Source organism: Scophthalmus maximus, chromosome 2, assembly GCF_022379125.1.
Source record: "Scophthalmus maximus strain ysfricsl-2021 chromosome 2, ASM2237912v1, whole genome shotgun sequence".
Taxonomy (NCBI): domain Eukaryota; kingdom Metazoa; phylum Chordata; class Actinopteri; order Pleuronectiformes; family Scophthalmidae; genus Scophthalmus; species Scophthalmus maximus.
Genome location: NC_061516.1, coordinates 12,094,934 through 12,117,500, shown reverse-complemented (window position 1 = coordinate 12,117,500; position 22,567 = coordinate 12,094,934). Strand labels below are relative to the sequence as shown.

General features: G+C 41.2%; 1 protein-coding gene across 4 annotated transcripts in view; it reads left to right on the top strand.

The window, feature by feature from the left end:
* Window positions 1-22,567, top strand: part of gabra3 (gamma-aminobutyric acid type A receptor subunit alpha3) — a 79,542-nt gene that overhangs the window by 34,971 nt on the left and 22,004 nt on the right. For all 4 annotated transcript variants that reach the window (XM_035626803.2, XM_035626804.2, XM_035626805.2 and 1 more), the window contains exons 3-4: window positions 7,888-8,009; window positions 11,185-11,252. In XM_035626803.2, coding sequence (XP_035482696.1) covers window positions 7,888-8,009; window positions 11,185-11,252 — 190 coding nt within the window. The remainder of the gene's footprint in view (window positions 1-7,887; window positions 8,010-11,184; window positions 11,253-22,567) is intronic.

Below are 22,567 nucleotides of genomic sequence, written 5' to 3'. Positions count from 1 at the left end.
TTACAAATGTCTCAATGTCTGGTTATTTTCTTCATAAGTCCTTATATCACTGTCAAGTTGTTTTGTTTTTTAAATTGACGTGTTACTTAAAATGAAACATTCAATGATTTCTTAAGAATTAGCTGCAGTAACACTTTGGAGTTGCGATTATCATTGAGCCAGATCTGCATTTTAAAATATGCTCACATTTGAAATTATTGTTTCAAATGCAAAACAAAAACCTCACTGACACTATTTTTTTTTTAAACCCAAAACATTTTGCTAGATTTTCATTTTGTGTGAACCTTTAACCCTTTAAGATGACAGATGAGGTATCTGTTTGCAGCCTGAAGAGACACTGACAGACATTACTCTGCCCTCCCTATGACCTTGGTGGTCATGGCACTGAATTAAAGCTAGTTTAAGATCAAGGACAACAAGAGAGACGGATTTTTTTTAAAATCCAAGATCAAGTAAAGCAGAGGCCTTCACAGTAATAGATAGGGGAATTTAGACTGTGTGTGAGCAGTAGGCAGGGTGAGCGTGTATTGAATGAAAAGAGGAGTTCTTAGTTGTTGAAGTAAAGACAGGAATAAATGATACTGGATAGTTAACAAACAGCTCAACGTTTGAATAGATGTATCTCACTTATCAGAAAGGTGTCTGAAAAACATTTCTGAGAAATTCCGTATACACACACTATAACTGACATTTCCGTAACTTCACCAAAACAAAACTTCCGTGGCGAGCTGAGACAGCAGTGCTACGAGCGATCATCGAGTCAACTTCCACTAAGGCATCATTGTTTTTCTGAGGACAATCAAGTGCCGGGTATAGAACAGCAGTGTTGGAGGATTTGTTGGTAGTACCAGCTGGAAATTAACATTTTCCAATTGATTTTATCTTCCTACTCTTGTTTCCACCGTCTGAACAGATTGTGCTTGTTAAACACAAAGTCTCCAACTTTTGTTTTCCAAGGGTGATCAATGGGCCATGGAGGCCCCAAATTTTGCTTTTACTGGTTGCGTCAAACAGATGCTGGGGAGAAAGTGACGGCCGTGGCTGTCATTACCATCAAACTACTATTGAAAACCTTTTCAACCCTAAATTTAACAGTGCTCTGCTCAGAGCTAGAGAGCTGATGCGAATCGCTGCAATAACTGAAATTTTGAAGTTTGCTCTCAAGTCAATACAGTGGGTAAAAGTCAGCGCTCTGTAGGGAAGTTCCCAGTGGACACATGGGCTAACTTGACACAGTGCAAATACACATTACAAACTGTGTCCAGTGGAGTTGGTTCAGGCATTTTTCTAAAAATGTCCCCAGTGTGCCTGTCTTGACAATTGTTCAGGCACAGCCAACTGGGGAAAGAGCCTTGGAAGGGGGCGGACCCATAACAACCAGCCCAGCTGGTGGGGAAGTACCTTGGGATCTCACAGGAGAAGCTGGAGGAAGTTACTGGGAAAATATGCATTTATGGATGGAAGGGCATTGTAGAGCTACAGATAGTTGTTGTCAGAACAAAAGAAGGCCACCACATAGTTATGGGATCAATATGATCAATAGGATTCATCTTCTGGGCACCATGAACGTGTGCACAACATTTAATGCCAATGCATCGAATAGTTGTAGAGAAATTTCAGTCTGGACAGAGGCGCGGGCCGACCAATCCTTATAGCTAGATTGCAAATAATGGCTTAATATCACTGTTTTGTTTTTTGCGATATCTAAATCTTCTGTCGTGAAGATATATTTGTTTCACAGTCCACAAATTCTTAAAAAAACAAACAAACAAAAATGATTTTAGGGCAACTCATCTCAATTTATTTTTGTAAAGTACATAAAAGAAGTAACTTGATAAATTTAGTCCTAGATGAGCGACTGCAGATTAGGCAGTTTTCCCCGGAGTCAGTCTAAGCTACTTTATGTTAGCTGCTATAAGATTCCCCCATTCAGCTTCTCTCCTGTACATATTATCTGCACAGAACAGGCAAGTGGAACACAGGAGGAAGCAACCCAAGGAAAATCATATATTTTAAAGGTTTGGGAAGATACAAGGCGTCCATTGGTAACATACAATATGCTGCATAATGTGCTGCTGCGTAACATTATTAGTATTTTGTTGGTAGACAAGGAGACAATGTGAATGGGAGGATCTGGCAGGGAAGATTAGTGATGTTGTGAAGGTTAACTCATGCATGAATTCAGGTTTGGAATTTACCATTTATTAATAAAGAATGTGGTAATTAGACATCCTCCTACCCCATGCCTTTCCTGCCCATTGAAGGATTTAGTTGACAGGGAGATGGAATTAAATATTTGTTGACACATAATGTATATAATAAATAAAGTGGTGCCCCCGTAACTGCAGTCGAGAAAAATCCTCAGCGTACAATATATTTTTTTCCCACAAAGCTCACTAATCCCCTCCATTTGATTCTTGTGCTGCCCTCCCCCTCAGCAATCGGCAACAAGATAATTCACTGAGTGCGTCCGGGCACTTTAGCCGCAGATGGATATCAGGAGTCTTATCAGTCATCCCCCCCCCCCCCCCCCCCGTCACTCCAGAGGGGGGCGCGCACACGTGCAGAGAGAGAGAGACGGGGTGGATGGATGAAGACGTTGAGGCATATTTCTGAGGTGCTCACCTTTTTTTTTTTTATAGATAAATGCTTGAAGGGATGACAGTGACAGAGACAAAGAGGCTGTTTGTTTCGTTTCCTCTCTTACATTCTTTTATCAGAATTCGACAATATCCGCCTCTCCGTGTTACTGACATGAAAAGCACTTCACCCATTTAGCGCGGCACTCTTGCAACACTGTCAGACTTGAGGTGGATGGAGCAGAACTAGAGACTAAAGATATACAAAAATAGTCCACCAGGACTGGATGCTTGCATGTGTTTGACTCGTGTCCAGTTGTCTCATAGGTCCAAGTATTTTTTCGCCAGACAACCCTGCATTTTCGTGCCAGAGCGCTCAAACATTGGCAACTTCTGTTTTGTTGTTGGACTGGCCTCATCCGAATGCACGAGGGAGCTGAGGAATTTCAAATCATCATTATCAGTTGTGACCTCGTGCTGGACTCATAGGTGTCACTTAAACGTACAACCAAATAAAGTGGTCACAAACATTTCGACAATCGGACCTTTCTCATTTCTGTCAAAGAAAAATGTATGAGCTCATGAGTTTATATTCACAAAGCCAGATCTGTCTAATATGCCACCCTTTTTAATAGAAATGAATAATAACATCTCAGGGGACCTTTTCGTCGACTGTAAGTAGACTTTTTTTTTTCTTTCTATTTTAACTCAGCTCTTAATTCGGGCCTCTCTGATGCCTGCTCAGAGCTCTTTTCTTCAGTCCATAATGAAATGCATGCGCTGACACGTGTACAGAGAGGATTTACAAAAATAGTTTTCAAACTGCTTCAAATATTCAACATCCAGCAGCTGTAGGATGACGTGACTGACCTCACGAGTCAAATCAGTCACCGACTGAAACATTTGCACACAACAGCACGCTTGAACTGTAACTTGGGACAATTACTCCTCCCCACTCAGGTCCCTTCGCCATCACTCTGTCAGCCTATGAAGCACCTTCATCTCGTGCTGCCACCCCGGCAGCTCTCATTACTGCTCACTTCCCTGCAGATTAGCCACTCGCTCCACGCCCCCTGGCTGGCAGCAGGCACCCGGTGTGCCCTGAGAGACCGCCGCTACATCTCTTCCCCGGCCAAGCCTGTAATCCCTCACCTGTCAGGCTGCTTCGGTGCGCTAACCTTGGATCGGGGCCAGCCCACTCACTCGGTTCTTGCCCGTTCCACTAACTCGGCTGTGTTCGGCCCACACACGGTTGTTCCCACCAAGCTCACAAAGTCTTTCACCACACTTCCCTCCCTCTCACGCCACCGGTCGCAGGCGATACGGGGAGCATCTGTGAACATCGATAACTACTGTCACAGTCAAAGTGGACAACAGTGAAAAAAAAGCATGAAAAGCGGAGGTATTGACTTTCACAATTAATTGCAAACTAATCAATGCTGCATATTTGAGCATAGTATTTTTCAATCTGTCCTCTTTGAGAGAAGAAAAAGGAAAAAGCACCTTACGCTTGAATTTCAACTGAATACCACTGCAAATCCAGTAAGAAATAGGACGAAGCAATACTTAATTAAAGAGATGATTTCAACAGAACATAGCCAATTAAAGATTTTTTTTTTCCCAGGGTCTACTTGATCTTAATGTGGACTGTCTCTTCTTTAGAGACACTGCACTTCCAGGAAAGTTCAAAGTCTGTTTGCTCACACAGTATAAAGCTGTTTAATTGTCCATATGCTCCAGGACATATAATCAGTGACTTAATATTTCTGTTTGTCCCAACTAATTAAATCAAATCTCACCACAATGTTAAATGTGTTTAATGAGCCCCTGCTTAACACTGCAAGCGATTCCGCTACAAACAGGGTACCTTTCAAACCCAAACTTAAAACCTTTTATGTAATGAGAAACCTCAAATGGACTCATCAGCATACATGATGCATGAGCATCATTCAGATTACAGTATTTGACCTAAAAAACATTCACACCTCAATTGAATTACAAGTAACTGATCAAATAACATTTAACTGCCAACCAGCCTGAGGTGAACACCGTGCACGTCCCGCTGCTCCACTGAGTCGGAGACGGTGTTGGATGCAGCTGGGAATTTTCTTGTCACAAATATTGACGCACGAGCTGTGAATTTTTGGTACATTTCGGAAAATGTCAGACTTGTCAGTTTCTGTTACAGTGTGTTCTCATTCCCAATAGGGTTGCGTCAAATTGAACACAGTCGTTCACCGTGAATGATGGTCGCAACATTTCGCCACGATTGTTGCCTGCCAGAATATCTGCCGGCTACTTGACTCACTCTGCTTGAAAATGAACATTGACTTTCTCGAATGTGCCCCTCCGTCGTCTGCCGCCATACAACGACCATGGTCCCTCCCCTTTCCTCCATGGGCCAGGATGGCTACTGAGAAATGTCCCGCACAACTTGAACTTATTGTATTGTATTGAGTGCACCACTGAGATAGTCATACTGCAGATCATATTGTCGTACTCTTCAGTGTGAACGCACTTCTGCTATCAAAATAGCAATTGTGACACAACACAAACTAAAAGACCTTTTTTGCAGCAGACATTTTGTTTTGTCATTACAGCAAAAAAAGAACCCCTAATTAATGTCTTTATTTCTCTTTTTAGGCATTTATATGCTTGTATTGAGACACTGACTAATGAAGGAGGCAAATACAAACTAATAGGCTGGCATTATTATACAACCTATGTGTAAAAAAAAATCATGTTTAAAAAGCACATGTCCCATTGCTTTGACCTGATCAGTGAAACTAAACAGCCGGCTGATCCTGGAAGAGGTTTTTTTTGGTGTGTGTGTGTGTGTGTGTGTGTGTGTGTGTGTGTGTGTGTGTGTGTGTGTGTGTGTGTGTGTGTGTGTGTGTGTGTACGAGTGCTTTTAGGGAAACACGCAGAAGGAAAACAGGACACAAGTACTTTGTTTTTCTAAAGTGGATATAAAGATAAAGTTTAGTGTGTTTCTCAGGGACTAAAGGTTTCTCATTAAATTTTGAATTTCCACCGGTGCAAGCACAGAGGCCTCTTTTGTTTGATATATGATTCATGTTAAGTGAGATATTACGTATCGCAGTTAAACAAGTCCCAGCCATTTCCAAAGCTTTTCTGTGTTCTCGGTGTTTCTGAGCTGCGTCAACCATGCACGCCTGCCACTTTTTGAGAAAATATGACTGGTTGAATTTTACACATTTCTTTCAAATATTCAACATATTCTATTCTTTATTTTTGGCAGAGCTTAATTATACAGCGACTTTCCCTTTTTAACTAGCAGAATATATTTAACCCCATTCAATAAGGTCGTGAGCGAATCGTTAGCCGAGTAGTAAAAGGCTCAGACTCAGTGGACTGCACCGAGCCTCAAGTGTGTGACATCATCTGGCTTATCATTAGCATGTTCCTCTTAACATTGTAATCCACAAGGTTTCCTCCTGGTTGTTTTTTTGCAACACCCATGGTCACCTTGGTAACAGGTAATTGTAGTTCAACATTACACGTATCACTCATCCAACTGATCTGCATTTTTGATTAATGATCTGGCATTTCCTGTGGCCTCTTCACAATAGACACGGTTTTTCACCATTTGAATGCAGCAACAAGAAGATGTTGATATCTCACAGCTCTACTCCGCTCAGAAGAGCAAATAGTCAAAGTGAGGTTAGGTAAAAATTACAGTAATTCACGTCATTCCTGTAAAGCCCTCATATGCATGTGAACTGGAATCCATTGTCACAGTGGCGCACAATGGAAACTGCTCAACAGAACAGCAATTATATTTGTATTATGTAAAGTGTGTTGTGCGCCTGACACCTGCAGCTGTAACACCGGAATTTCTGAGTTTGGGATCAGTGAAGTACATCTATCGCTCTATCCGTCTATCCAATTACTAAATCTGAGTACACTGAACGGCTTTTGCAGGAAAATAAAACAGTTTATGTTCTCACAGTAGTTCACTTTTCATAACTCCTTTAGGATTTTCCTTCACATCTTTCCTTGACCTGATGATGTTTTCCATCAGTGTCAAAGAACAGTGGTTATAAAGGGATTTGGGTTTTTTTACTTTTCGACCACAGCCATTGAATTTTCATTGATCAATTCATAAATTTCTCCCCTTTTTTTGTTTTATTCTTTCATAAATTGTAATGCGCCGGCGACGTATTATACTGTTAACCATTGGAACCATTACAGTGTAGGGGGAAGTGATCTCTGGTACAGGAGGGAACCCTGATGCTTAATTGATATTTATTCATAGCTCACATATGCCCACATAATAGCCACTTAGCGAGGCTGAAATCATTTTCCCAAATGTCTCAAAATCACAATGTGCCCACACTGCATATATTGGAGGTGACCTTCACCTGGTGTTTTAATGGATGGGGTGGTGTAGCTCACATTGACTTTTTGTGTTGAGTTGTCATTAGAAGACAAATGAAGCCGTTCGAGTAGTTGCTGTGGGCAGCGCAGGCTTCCCTGTGATTTAAGGAAAAATTCAGGTTACCATACAAGCCCCACATTTCTCAAAGCGCCTTGCCGACCAGTGCAACGCTGCATCTGTGATAGTGCATGCACGCGGAGGAGGGGTTGTTGATGGGGGTTACTTGGATATTAGAGGGCAGCTCCCCATGGGGATTCTAGTTTAATCAAAGATGATGCTCATTAACTCATCAGTGTTCCACCTACAGTATAGTGGCTTTTTCATATCCCCACAATATTGTTCTGCGGGGATTGTGGGCCATGCAAATGAATAACCAGTTGCTGATAGCTTATGATGAATTCTCTGGCAAACGCCACAGAGTGTTTTGTTAAAATATTGTGGTTCCAGCCTGTTAAGAGAAATATAACTCCACAAACACAACCAGACAGTTATTATCCAAGTATGGATTTGAGCTGATCACTGAAATCAGATTTTCACTGCAAGAGAAATATTAAACCAACAGGAGAAATCCAACCTAATTCCTTATTAGAAACTACAACAATGAATCAAATTGAATAGTTTTATACAGATTAAGATTATTTATTATATTCATATTTTAAATTCAAAATTATATTCCCCTTGGTTAAAAATGTAAAAGTATTCATCCTCTCATCATTCACTTATTCTAAAAGCTGGTACACAGTATGTAAAACACATTAAATTGTACATTTACTGTGAGAATATAGATTGTTTGGATTAACCACTGTAAAGTGAAGGTATGTTGATCTCAGTGCTTCACTAATGTAGTAATGTATCATGTATTTCTAGCTTTTGAATCCATCTTCCTCTCTCCATTTCTTCCTACAGGGCAGTAGTTGGACACAGAGAGCCGTTGCCTGATGATAGTAAAGACAATATCACTATTTTCACCCGAATCCTAGACAGGCTGTTGGATGGATATGACAACAGGCTACGTCCCGGGCTGGGAGGTAAGCAACAGTCCACGTTAGATGAATCAGTCTGCTCATTGTGCCCGTTCAAGGATGCAGATAACTGGGATACATTAAAATCATGAATTACAAGTTTCCGTACACTCATAAATCTCCTTACACCTTTGTAAAATGCTGTTGGTATGATTTAATTCAGTGTACATATTTTATTTTAGAATGGTGATGTACAGAAATCTAAAGTAAATGTGCTGTTCTGTAGAGGTCCAAGCAGCAAAATGTTTAATGTTATTCTGAATATGTATTCACCAAACTAATCACTAGATATTTCTCCAGATGATTTAATGTATAGGGCAAATCATTTTTAGGCTATCATTATACGTCCGTTGCAAATAAACCTCCTCAAATCCATTTAGAAATCACAGATTTCACAGGCTCTCAAGTTTTCCAGCGAAGGTTGTATATACAATCACTGGCATGCTGCAGACAGGAACGGCTAAGGGATAAGTCATTGTTCTTCTATATACAAATATGACATCATCAAAAGTTTGGATGCCCCAGCATTATGGGTACTGCAGTTTTAGCAGTACCCATAATGATTAGCTATCAAATAGAACCAGCAAATAATGGACAAGTGTTAATAAGTGTTAATAAATATTATATACAATGTAAAAGAGGGTGGGGGGGTTGAGGGGTCGCAGGTGTCTGCAGATAAATCCAGATGGACTGTGCGGCTTGAGAAGAGGTTTACTGCACTATATTCTATTAACATGAAAAAAAATCTGCACATTGCTTTATAATGTAGTGTCAGACACTATCCTGCTTTTTCTCTTTAAGTTTGTTTGACTTTGACACTTGGATCCAAAACATCACTCCCTCATTAACGCCCTGCAGATGTATCCACATTAAGAGTTGTGGCAATTCATACAACACCACCGAACCAAGCTCAGACTGAAGTCAGGTCATTTGGAAATCTGCCTTCCCCCTGGGTGGAAGTCTTTGTTCAATCATGCCCAAATGGCAAATAAGCATATATGTCAGTGCAAATCCCTCTAATTGATGTAGTTTCATTTAAATATTCTTCCCCTACGGACAAGAAAGCCAACAGCGAGTGCACATGTTCAAGCAGGCTTTGTCATTTCTCAGCCAGCCAGCTGGAATGGTCATTTCTGCTCTGGTAGTTGCTGCTAACGCCGCGAGGACGGCTACCAGGGCAGCAGAGCCGTCGGGCTGGATGACCTGGACTCTGTGGCAGCACCCGGCGGCAAGAAACCAGGCACAAGATGTTAATGTCATACTGTGCCTCTGTTCACGTCTTCGAGGGGCAAATGGATGGCGAGGTCCGCACCAGTCGTGGCTAACAGTCATGATGATTTCCTCATGCGGAGCAGTGATGGAGTGAACAGTGAAACCAAGCAGCTTTTCCTGTATCAACAGCACAGGCGGTCATTCTGATGTAGCAGACGGATCTAAATTCACCTTATCCATCAAAAATTATAGTGAAATGAATGAGAGGTCTCAACGGGGTAGATTTTATTTTCTCTGCGAGGATTTGAATTTAAACCAATTGGTGCCTTTTGTCAGTAGAGCCAGCAGGCTCAGTCAAAGTCACGGGCTGCCGTCTGTAGACTAACAAGGCTACCAGTCCTTCTCCAGCTGGTCATCCCCGAGCCACACCATCCACGGTCATGTGGCACCGTCTCAGACCGGGTAGACGCTGGAGAGCCATTTCGTTTCATGTTCGGACTCATTCATTAGCCGTTGCCTGGTATGCTCTGGTGCCTTGTTGTACACGGAGACGGGGGCAACTCGTTCCGTTTCCCCGCCTATGCATGCCATGCAAACTGCTGACGCGGCGTTGTGATAATCACGTATTTGCGAGCGCTATTTGAGTCACGGGAATGATTAATTTGGAAGTGGATCGCCTCTCTCGGGGGGGCCCTTTGCCAGAGGATTGGAGACTTCACCTGTGGGTGGTCGCTTAGATCTGGGACACAGTTTAGAGCAGAGGATCTATTCACTTTTGGAGAGAAAAGCCTCATCACTCTCTAGTTGTTGCACCACTGGGAGCAGCTATTTGTCTCGCCAATAGCTCAAAAGCCTGCTTTACACATTTGCCCCAGAGGAGCTGATTCAGCCCACGCCGAGGAGGGCAAAATTTGATCTGTCACGACTTTCTTATCATGCCCTATTTATGCTATATTAAAATAACTTCAGCCATTCCACATCTCTGAACTAATATCACATTTAAAAGTCTTGAGTAACTCACGGTTTAACATTTATTTTATATGATCATTGATAGGGTATCAGGAATCATCTATAAACTGTCAGAACAGAAGAAATGAATGAGCTTGTGACGCAATGAAACGTGATTAAAATTATAACAAATTTACAGAAAAGAAAAGCCTCATAACAGTCATGCCATATTCTTAGCACAATAGACTACATCGTGTCTAATGTGATTATAATGTGTATGGAATTGAGTAATGGCAACAAAGTGTGCCCATTATTTTAATTTTAACAGACACACGTACACAGACACGCACTCTTAATGCTGAGCTGCTCCATTTTACTCCCGAGCCAGTGGTCCCGTAGCGACTGGTAAATGTTTTTGGGGCAGGCTAACTAAAATTATTTTAGGTCAAAAGGGATGTCTCCTCTCCAAAGATACAGACTCAGGCCTTCTGGCCTGAAGCCGATTTTATGCTGTAGTGGACAAAAATAGCTCCAGCCATACAAATGGTAGTTCTACTGAGCAAAAGACCTTCTAAATCAACTCATGGCAATGTTTGTGCCCCTGAATTGAGGTTGAAAACAATTCTCTGGGGTCAAACAGTCGGGAGTGTTGACCAGCAACGCTCGAGTCCACATTTTAGGAAATGTCTAACACTGTTGGTCTGCTGTCGTGCCCTTAAAACTCTCCATCTGTGGCACAACAATAACAAAATGATGCACAAAGACCTTAAGAATCCAGGTGCTAATCCATCCAGAGGGACGCAAATTACTTTAATCTTCAGTTTGAAGAGATCCTCTAACCCTTGATTACAGCTGAATTTCTGTGTGAAGCAGCTAAATGCCGACAGGCAAACAGTGCCGTCATGTACGCAAACAATCAGCTTAACGAAGACAAGAAGGACTGTAAGGCAAAAGTAAAGCTTTTTTTTTGTGCACAGACTTTGCCATGATGTGACCTGTTTCTTCTCGTCTCTTTCCTCAGAGAGTGTGACAGAAGTGAGGACAAACATCTACGTGACGAGCTTTGGGCCAGTGTCAGACACAGACATGGTGAGTCTCTTCCCTTTGTTCCTCTGCAGTAATCAGCACCATGAGTCATCAAATCCAGGCAGGATATTAGTATTTATTCCCCTACGACTGTTGACGTTTGACAACATTTCCATGAGATCATTTGTCATTTTGTATCCTGCATCCTCGTGAACATTCTGTGCAGAATAACAGAATTTAATTTCAGTCAGGATTGGACCCAATGTTTGTGATGGTTCTTAGACAGATAAGAGATACCTACCTTATCGGAGGTTTTTAAGAGGCATATATATTAAGTTATGGCATGACACAGTACATATCAGATATAGATAATTATGCATCGGTGGTTATGAAAACTTACGACAAATGTATATTTCCGAGGTGCAAGTGTGGCATCCAACCAACCAACCAACCAACCGAAGCAAACCTCCTGTCTTTCCACTTTCCTCCTCATACTTTCCAACGGGTCCTCCGTGGCCACAGTCTGACAGACGACATCTATTTCAAACCAATGTTCCTGTTGTATTCTGCTCTCTGCATGAGGTGTTCTGCCTGTCCAGTTGATGTTGCTCCTGCACACTTCCTTCATGACATTTGTGTTGTTTCTAGCATTTTAGTTTTTGTACATTTTTCTCTGCTCTAATGCATGCAACACTTCAGCTGGAAAACCTAATCTTGTTTGACAAAACTACTGACTCCCTGGGCTTTTTCAATCAACCACTAAGCTGGAAAAAATATTTTTGGTCCAATATGAAAATATTATAATACTTAATTGGCAATATTTTGGTTGTACAATTAAGGACTTAATAGAATATCTTACTAATACTAAAGATGGGTGATCTAATCCTGTTGCAGCTGATGGTCATGCAGGCTTACATTGCTTTCAATGTTAAGTCACTTCTCAGCAATTCAACATTACATCCATTTTTTTTCCTTTCTTTTTTGCTTTGTCTTGGAACCTTATGCAGCGCTTGGCAGACTTGATCATGCAGCTCTAATTGACCTCCTTGAGCACTCGGCGATTTCTCTGGCTCAGCTCTGAGCTGGCTCTTTAGCCTGTATGACACTGCCAGATAAGTGCTTTTTGGAGTTGAGTTTCTGTGGTCTCATTAGGAGTCTTCTTTACATCAACTTCTCTGGAGCAGCTTGCTGCCTGACAGTCAGCCAGTCTCAAACTTTAAATAAGTTGGTGAGGGTCTGAGATCGGACAGACTCGAACATTACAGTTGATAGCAGAAAGATAAACATCTTTCAGAAAGAACACCCCTGGGAGCCATTTGGTCTTTGTCAAGAGTCACTTGACAGAGTCTTGTGTCAAGAAAACAACCATATGATATGTTTTTTTTGCATGATTGTAATATGCAATGTGCTTGTACTCGGCCACATGCAAAATAATTCGACATTGCATATTAAATACACTGAAATTCAGTAGCCAGCAAACAATAACAAAAGGTGATCTGTACACATTTTATCAACTAGCAGTACTGTCAGTATTGCACAACAAAAGCCTTTGAGAATCAGTGTTTCTACATCTCAAAAACAAAAAAAATCCTGGGTTTGGGTGTGACTTCCACCTTCTTGAGACCATCCCCGCCACAGCAGAGATACAGTGTGCTGACCACAGTGTGCTGAACATCCTTTGTGAGAGAGTGTTTGCCCTCTTACTTTATCACAATAGACAGTGCTTTATCTTTTGCAGCAGATATTACCTTTGGGGTCTCTTAGGGCTCAATTCTAGCCCCAATCTTTTAGTCTCTTCACATGCGCCACTTGGCAACATCATGAATCAGTGGCAAAAAGCACAGACGATAGTCTGTGACGAATGTGATGGCTGAGCAGGCCACAGAAACCCACTTGTGGTATTGTTTTTAACGGGGCCACAGTTATTAAGGCCACGGCAAGTGTTGTGTCCTGTCAAAGACAACACACACACACACACCTTATAATCAGATTCAGAAATACTTTATTGATCCCAGGGGACTTGGGTAATCAATGTATGTACTGTGGATGGCAAGATTTTGTCTGTTCCGAGATGTGGAAACATATCGATATTTTTTTTATTTCATTTTTTTTATTGCTTAGTCAGTTTTTGATTTGATGTCAGGATTACACTGATCAGTAACCAGGAAAGGGTCATTCTGGCCTCAGGCTACACTACATGTTCTTGCTCTATGTGCACATGGTCACTGCCTGAAGGCTTCAGGCATTTCCTTTCTGTAAACACATGTATAGCAATATTTGTAGATACTTGTTTTAACTCTTAAGGGTAGATACAGTGTAAATAACAAAAACACTCTTTCACAATAGTTTTTGTCCGTATCCGTTTACTACTTTGTCTTGTGTTAACATTGTGCAGAGTCCAGCCAGATGTATGTTTTACAACATAAGTGGGGAAAATGTATTTTTGTAACTCGGATCAACAGTGATTGAGATGCACTGCTCATTTCCCTTACCCCTGCAGTGATTTCCTTAGTTGCAAAGCTGTTGTGTGGGACTGCAGGTCAGCACTAGGAGCTCTGGGGCCCTTCAAGCAGAGGAGGAAATGAGAGGACAAGACCAACAATGATACAGTATAATGACCAAATGTTGATAGTATGCTGCACTGAATAAGTAGGGCTTGACTCTGGGTTAGAATAATGAACAGTCTGAATTGCTGAAATTGGTGCCCATTTCCAAGAAGGAGGGCACCCTCCAAGAGCGAGTAGATGGGAGGGTGGCTCAGTTTTATTTTTGAGCTTAGAGAATAACAAGGGCTGTTGCTTTCAGCAAGCAGAAAGCTGGACCAGATTTAAAGATTGGACAATTGTTTGATGTTCTGAGGGGCGAGTTACTTTCATGACTCTTATAAAGTGTATTTGGTCTTTGAAGACAGTCTACAGCTCTGGTGCTCAGGGCCGATGAAGGCGAATCTACAGTAGGTCAGGGTCGTGCAAGCGTGTTTTCTGGTTCATGAATTTCCAGTCTAGTGAGTTCAGAATGAGTCGGATGTGATTTTGAGTGTTGAGCGGGACAGCCTCAGAGTAGTGAGCATTGCACTGAACAGATCTGGGAAACAAAAGCATGGAACAGTTTTCTAGGTCAGTTAAAAGAGGAGGAAATAACTAATCCTGGAGGTATATCAGCAGTGGAAAAAAGCTTTTTAAGAGATTTCCTTGATGTGTTCACCAAAGAAAAGTTCTGTTTCGGAGTCAATTCGCCAGAGTTTAGCAGATTAATTTGGGGCAGCTCTCGAGTCATTGAAATAAAGAGGAAAATCAGCTGTATGCTGCCAAGGACAATAAAAAAAATCTTTCAAGTTTGTCTAAACATTATTATCATGTGGTTACTGTGTCATAATTTTTGTCAAAGCTAGTGGTTTCCCCCTAAATTCCTTTAATGACTTATGTAGTAAACCTAAATAACTCTTTAATACGCTATAAATTGACCTCTCTATAAATACCACTGCTTTGCTAGTTTATATCTACGGGCTCACTACTCACTCACAGGCAGAAAGGCTTTTATAAAATGAAAAAATGAAAGTAGAAAGGTCAGAAACATTTTATACATGCTGGCTTTTGGAATGAGTTACTTTGAATATGTAAAAAGACAAAAGACATTAAGAAATGTTGAATGGTAAACAAGCTGCGTTTGCCTTGAAGATTGTCATTTTTGTAATAAAATGGCCCGATACGCACAGTGGGGTCCAAAGATCTGAGACCACTTCAGACTTTTGGACCCCACTGTTAGTTTTAACAGAGAGAGCTCCAGATAGGTTCAACATCTTTTGGGATAGCTGATGTTTATATTTGATGTTCAGCTAACTTAATGAAATAGATAATTGATGAGTTACCAACAAGGCAAAGGCAAAGCTACTTGCAGCCAATGGTTCTGTAAGGTTCTGCTTAAACTCTAACCTCAACATGCTAATATGATCATTAAAAGACGTTTAACATGTTCACCATCGTGGTTTCGAGTGTTAGCTTGCTACTATTTACCGGTTAGCATGAAACTAAAATACAGCTGAGTATGAAGGCCTTGTTATTAGCTTTGCAGGGGTTTGTCCCCTGGTTTTTGATCCAGTACCATTATTTAAATGGAATAATTTAGAGTCCTGTTCGCTGGACTCTAGCTAAAATGAAGTAATTGATGGAGTGGATGCTGATTCAGGAAGACGGAAACCGTGGATGGCTTGAGCAGAAGCATTTATTATAAGAATTCAATATTGAGAAGACTTCCAGTTCGCTACACAGATCAACAGGTTCACAGTGTTCGGTGTCCCAAGATAGTCTGCCCATCTCCAGTCTCTGTAGTGTATTTAGCTTTGAGTAATGTCATCATCTCCCCGCGACTATGACACCTCGAGTGAGACATCAGCTGCTCAATGATTGTTTTGGCTTGCCATAGATGAGATGACCTTGCTTGGTGCCTGAGAAGACTCGTCTTAACAGTTTCTCAGGGAAGATAGAAGAAAATTCCCCAACAATTATTAGGTCAACATTCCAAATTTCCCAATACTTGTTTACTAGTTTATTATAATGTGTTCTTAGGTGAATAAGAACATGGGGAATAAGAATGTGCCACATTTCATGGCAGTCCATCCAGACGTTTCATTCCAGACTGCAAATGTCCTGATGGGGCTTGAGGATAAGGCAGGGGACCCTAACAGTCAGTAGGATACACTGTCTAGGTACAATGAAGGTGGTGAAACTTGACCCTTCCCTAGGAACAACATATGTCTGCACCCAATGTGGGACTCGATACAATAGCTGAGGTATTCAAGTGTGGACCAAACTGCTGACTGACTGGCATTGCCATCCCTAAAGCCACTTGGCTAACATGGCTGAAACATGGAGCAATAAATGCTTGGAGAAACTGTTCAAACTGAAATCTTCCCAGAGAGAGCACACACTATTCCCTTGGCCTCTCCTAGTTTCTGTTGCTTACATCCAGTGGTCCAATTACCCATCTCTGCAGCATCAAGTGCCCCAGAACTGACTGCTTCTCACTCACCCTGAGGGTGAGTTGTTCAACCTTCACTCAGACCCCAATACGCCACATCTGTGTCGTGTCCCACTACAACACAACAGGAGGAAAGCCAACTGTATAATTGGAGTGAAACTGGAATATTAGGCCAATAACAAGGCTAACCTTCTTCAGAGTTGTCTGACAGCGGTAGATTTCTGCAGCGTGACACACCGAGACCCAGAATGTGGGTTGCTTTCTTGATGCTGATCCTTGGTAAGTAGGTGGGTGTGCGTCTCTACCTCGAGCATCCTTCTTATCACATAGTCATGCTCATTTTTCTTATGTCTTTTATTTCAGTTTTCCCTTTTTATGGAGTCCTGTCTCTTCCATATGCATTCAGTATTTCGGCACATCTACCTGTCTCGTGGTTTGACAGGTCTGTTCTCAGGAAATGGGAAGTGATTTAGGCTGTCACAGGTACTGTGCTGAAGCTTGTTCTGACAATGATGTCAGTGAATGCTTGACATGGGTTGCACGATCTCTGGGGGTAAATATTTCAGGAACATCTGAAGTTTTCAGCACATAGACGTTTTGCCTAAGATTCTGGGAAGTCAAAATTTGAAATTCCAGAGCAGTTGAAGGTCTTCTGAAAATAACAGATGGAGGTCTGTGTTACTAGAATTCGAAGGTGAACTCCTGGATTTGGCATCAATTATGTTGTCCTCGTCAAAAGACATGCAAATGCAATCAAGACCATTTTCATGGGAAGACAAACAATGTTAAATTAATCTGCAATTCCAACACTGTTCTAGTCGGAAAAAGAACAACTCTTAAAATAGGGCTTCATTTTTGTCACTCGCCATAAAGGTCATCATGTTCCCTCAATGTGACATTATGAATCATGTGCAAGTCGGGAACAACTTGAAGGCAGAGCCGGAATTGCAATCTTTTTGTAGGCCTGTCACGATAACGTATTGTTGTCAGACGACAAATTAGGCCAGAAGTTTTGCGATAAACGTCATTTATTGCAACTGAATCATGTGAGCTTTGATCAAAAGGCAATTGGTCGTTGTGTTTGTGTGTGTGTGAATCACTGCACTCTTCTGCAAGATTTGTGTCGCTGCCAGTTTCCTCCTTTCTTCAGCAGCGGGGGGCGGTTTGAATGTGAACTAAAGTACAGCATGTTACAAATCTTTACCTGAGGTAAAGATTTTGATCAATGAACTGAACTTCTGTGCTTTTCATCCCTCTCGCCGTTCTGTTTGAAATAATTCTTTCATAGGTTGTAAAGGAGGTTAGTGGTGTTTGCGTCTGATGTGGGGACTGGTCCCCCGTGATCATTTCATGTTCGTGTCTGACTTTTCATTGCCAAATAAAATGAGCCTCTATTTTAGGTATGAGCTTCTTGTTTTGTCTTGGCTGTTTGAAATCGACCCGCTCTGTAGAACGCAAATCATTGTCCGCATGACAAGAAATATTGCTCTAAAGTCTGATTCGTGACACAACTAAATTGATCACCTCTCTCCAACTTCGGTGCAGTACAAGAAAACAGCATTTACTGTAATTGAGGATGCCAATTATGTCCCCTCGTGAAAACAACTGGACAAGAAAAGTGGTGTTGACTCAAAATCGGTAATGCCCTTACTTTGACCTTTACTGTTAGATTTTGCTGAGGGCAGCCTCACTGTGGTGAACCTCAAGGTGTGTGTAGATTATAAGTGTTACCTTAAGAGTTTGCCACCTTCAAGTTTACAGATTTGTCTCATTAATGTCATAATTTTCCCTTCTGGCATTCAGGTTGAAATCCAAAATACATGGATTAGGCATTTTTAGGAATAAATAAGAATTTTTGTTTGTCGCTCTGACACCAACTCCTCCACAATTGTCTTGATGGTAATCTCAGGTCATTACTTGATAAGATTCCACGACGAGTTTTTAGTTGATGAATGTGGAGGCTTAATGTGTCTTTAAAGAAATTAAAATATTTGGTGTGTGTTTGAGACTGTAACACCAGTAACACCGACAGCAACCCCAATATACAAGTGAACCCAATTATGAGGACACAGGGTTGCACATGACCAAAATGTATTTGTCATTTCTCTCTTGAATATGAGCTACTCATGTTTATTTTCCCTAGGGCAGTTCAAAATAACCATAGTTTGATAATACATGTTAGATTTTAAAATGTCATTATGTTTTTGGGGCTGATATTTGTGGAACAAAATGTCAGTGTCTTAAGTGTGACACAACAAAGTGCTGAATGCATGTTTACGCCTCAGAGCTGCAGAACACTGAAGATAATTGGAGTTGGTATGGGATTCACAGCTCATTGCAAGTCTCACACAGGTTACAATCCCAGCTGGGAAAGGTGAATGGCGCACAAGATGCGAGGCGAGACAGACTAATTGACAACGGGAGATCAGGAAGGAATGGTAATTAAGACATTAATCAAATCTTTGACTAATCATTACAATGCCCACAGTGTGAATTCACAAGGGCCAGGTCAAATTGATAAACGCTGCCTCCAGGAAGCGGTCTGTGCCATTACCACGACGGCTCATCAGAATATTATCTCTGGTTGTTGTGTACTGTCACAAACTAGGATTCACAACTTACATCACATGTAAGATTTATTTTTTTCCTCAGTAACTTGGGGAAAAAGCTCTCGCACAGTATAATATATTGTCAGGGTAGGAGCACTAAACCAAACCTGTCAAACCAGTCAGGGTAAACAAAATCTGTATGTCAGGAACAATCAGATACTGTGAGAAAAATGTCTATTTCCTCAAATGAGCAACTTGTTTGGGTCACTGTGCCTTCAGAGACGACTAATCGTTCTTTCTGTAATACTGAATAATATATAATGATAAGATATTCAATGAAATAGAGAACATTCTGCACATTAAGTGTAAGGGCACAATAGTACGTATTAAAACTAAATTGTGATGACATAACCAAAATGTTTAGAATTTAGTGAACTCATTAATTCAGGATAAAAGGCTGCATTAATATTCTATCAGATATTAGACAAAGCATTCCTGCCATTATCATTTTTTAACGTCTAGTCTCATTCAGCCACGCTACTGTAAAACCTACCTTAACGTCCAACTTATCAGCCGATCTGTTTCCTCATTTCCTTTCATTCTCATCATTTTCTCACTTCTGCAGCACTGCTGTTGGCTGGTTCTCTCCACCACTCCGTGTTCACCTTCCAGCATTTACTGACAGCGTTGCTTAATGAACCCTGAATTGAACATGTTATTGACCTTTTTAGATAATATGGCACAGAGGACAGGGACAGTGGAACAGAAATACTTTTAGTTTGTCTCAGTTTAGATGGCTCTGCATTGCACCAGGTTTATGAGAATCAAACTATACAAGAATATTCTAATAATGAGTTGTCTCTTTTTTTTGGTTGATTTTATGGAGCAGCCAATTGGACTCTATTAGATTTAAACTGATTTGACCAATTTAACCTTCTCCAGCTCAGTGACACTGTAGATGCTGGAATAGACAAAACCCTAATGTGTTAAGTTTACAGTATGTGCAGGCACAATGAGCGCTTGTGTGTGCAAAGACCAAAAGACAATGCTTAGTCCATTATTAGAATATTAATAGATTATTAAAATAAAATTTGATAATCGTTAATCTAAAATTATTGATTTCAGCAGCTTGAGAGTCAATTTACCAAGGAAAGAATGCCAAACATTTGCTTGTATTGGCTTTTTTAAATGGTGTTTCATGTAAACAGCCATGCTTTACTTTAAGACTGTTGTATGGACATAACTAGGAATTTGAAAAGGTTTCCTCACTTCTGGAAACCTGTGATGACCATTCTTCACTTTCTAAAATGACTTGTGGAGAAATGTTAGTACAAAAAGTTCAAAGATTCTGGTTAAATATAAATGTTGAAACAGTTGTAGAGTTGTTGAAACCACACAAAAGATTGTCTTGATGACCAAGCACTAGACGACTGCAATGTCCCACTTATAATCCGACCAGGGACAGCGATGGCATGTCATTCCCCTACTTCGCTCTACCCACATATTCTACTTCTCTATCCTTTTTCTAATGAAGGCAGGTTGCCAGAAAACAGTGCACAGGCATATAAAAGATCTGCAAGAAGAATTATTGTGTATTCATAAATATGTTGGCAACACTGTCATTCAGGTGCCATAAATGTTTTAAAATGTCATTTGGATTACAGTTGTTTGCTACAGTAAATCCATTCATGATCTTCGCAACTATAAAAAGAAAATCTGAAATCTACTGCTGGGCAGAAGTTCCACTTTATCTCCCCTGTCAAAGAGAATTCAATCACTCCGTTCCCTGGAGGAACTCTGGCTGGCATTCAAACAGATTGTGCCATTTTGCCTTGTGTGGAAATTGACTCTTGCTTTTCCACATTCCTGTCTTTCGACTCAAATTATTTCCCATCGTTTACAGGAGATCTCTGTCCAAAAGGGAAAACAAATGATTGCACCGCCCAGCTGGACCAAGCACTCTGTTATCTCATTATTCATCACTGGATGTTTTACACTGAATGGGATGCGGTTTGGCATCGCATGAAGAAAAAAGGCACAAAGAATAAAGTGTATAACATGAGGATAACTGAGGCGATGGAGATTTAAATGGCTCCTTTATGTGCCAGGACAGAACAAGCTTTCATGGAGTGCAGCCGGAAAATTTTGGTCCAAGATACACAGGACACTGAACAGTATAGTGTGAGTCCCATACAGTCTATGGTATGTGTTGGGTCTAAATAAACATAACTGATTAAATTACCATAAAAGAGGATACTTCTTATGAAATTATATGGACCTTGACAATAAAAAAAGCAGCGAGGGAAATCTGTTTGTGACACCTTTATCTGTGCGTGTGAAGCTCTCCGTGGGCTTTGTGAAGAGCACTGTAGTGAGGGCAGATGCCGTGCAAGTGTCTTATGGTACGGAAGGTTTGCACGCCGTCAGGAGGTCAATCACGTCAATTAACAGACGCATCGTCCTGCGCCGTTTAGAGGCGCCCTGCTGATGTGTTGTGTGAAAGCGCTGCACCTCTCCTGCGGAGGACGACGGCTTTCTGTTGTCAAAGCCGCTGAGAAATTACTTTATCAGTTTCCCCCCCCTCGCGCAGCAGCCAGTTACAGCCGTCTGGGGAGCGCCCGCAGTCAGTGAGCCCTTCCACTGTACGAGCAAACGCACAAAGACAATTAGAGAGAAACACATATGCTGTGCTTTTATTGATCACCGATAATGTGCAGTGTTGCGTGAGATGCAGACAGTTACCTCCCATCACACTTACAGACGGCTGCACTCAGTCTGCTCTGCCGCTGTACGAAGCCGACGAGGGAAGGCTGTTGCTAGGACACAGAGTCCTACTGAAAACGTAATGTGAAACAAATTCCTTTTGACTGGCTACTTCCTGCATTCCGTTGTATTTACTTGTTCGTGTGTTGATGACAATACAAAAAGACTTTGTTGTGTAATAATAAAACATGACAGATGTATCCCAAAGGTTTTTTCGCTGAAGCTTGATTTGTGTCTCTGACAATGGTTGGGCTTTTAAGATTGTGATAAACATGTTGTATTTAACAGTGCAGTAATGACATGACACAAGAATACGTAACTTTAAAAAACACAATATACTCTATAATAGCTTGTCTGCATAATAGGGTGCGTGTATCTTTGTCCTGTTAAAGCTGTTAGATTCAACAACCATGTATCTTGTATTTGAAATGGTGAATGACAGAAAGCAGTTTCACAGACAGTTGCCTCAAGTGAGGATTCCACAGCAAATCTTGTGTGTGCAAATTGTATAAATATTGTATAAATGTATTTGCATAAGTTGGATTTGCCTTAGTTTGGACTTTTTTTTCCCTTTCATAATTTGTGGCTTAGCTTTTCTTTTGTCAGACCTGGCGTCTTTTTTGAAAATGACCACAATGATACAAAAGTTGTCCATCTGTCAATGCGTACAGAATGTTCCCTATTCATGTAACTTTCTATAGCACTAGCAGTGTGTAGAAATTTTACAAATAGTTAAGCATCTGCTGCGTAGAACGACTGAACTCTTCACTGCAGACATTATGACTTGTTGAAGCAGGGTTGATTCATTTCAGTAAGTTTCCCAGTAAGTCAGTCAGCTTTACATATTAAATGTAGCTCGAGCGCAAGTTCAGTCAGGTAGACTCCTCATGCTGCTGTTCTGTGCGCCCTCCACCTCCCCATCACCGCCCAGTCTGCAAAGACTCAGTGGATCCTTCTCTCCATCAACTCAGCAAGTCATCGACCACCATCACCACTGGACTCCACGGGGGAGGATTTACTTTGTTGCTGCTTTGGACCGATGCCTTCTGCTACAATATCTCCCCATGGGGTCTAAGCGCCAAAGACTCA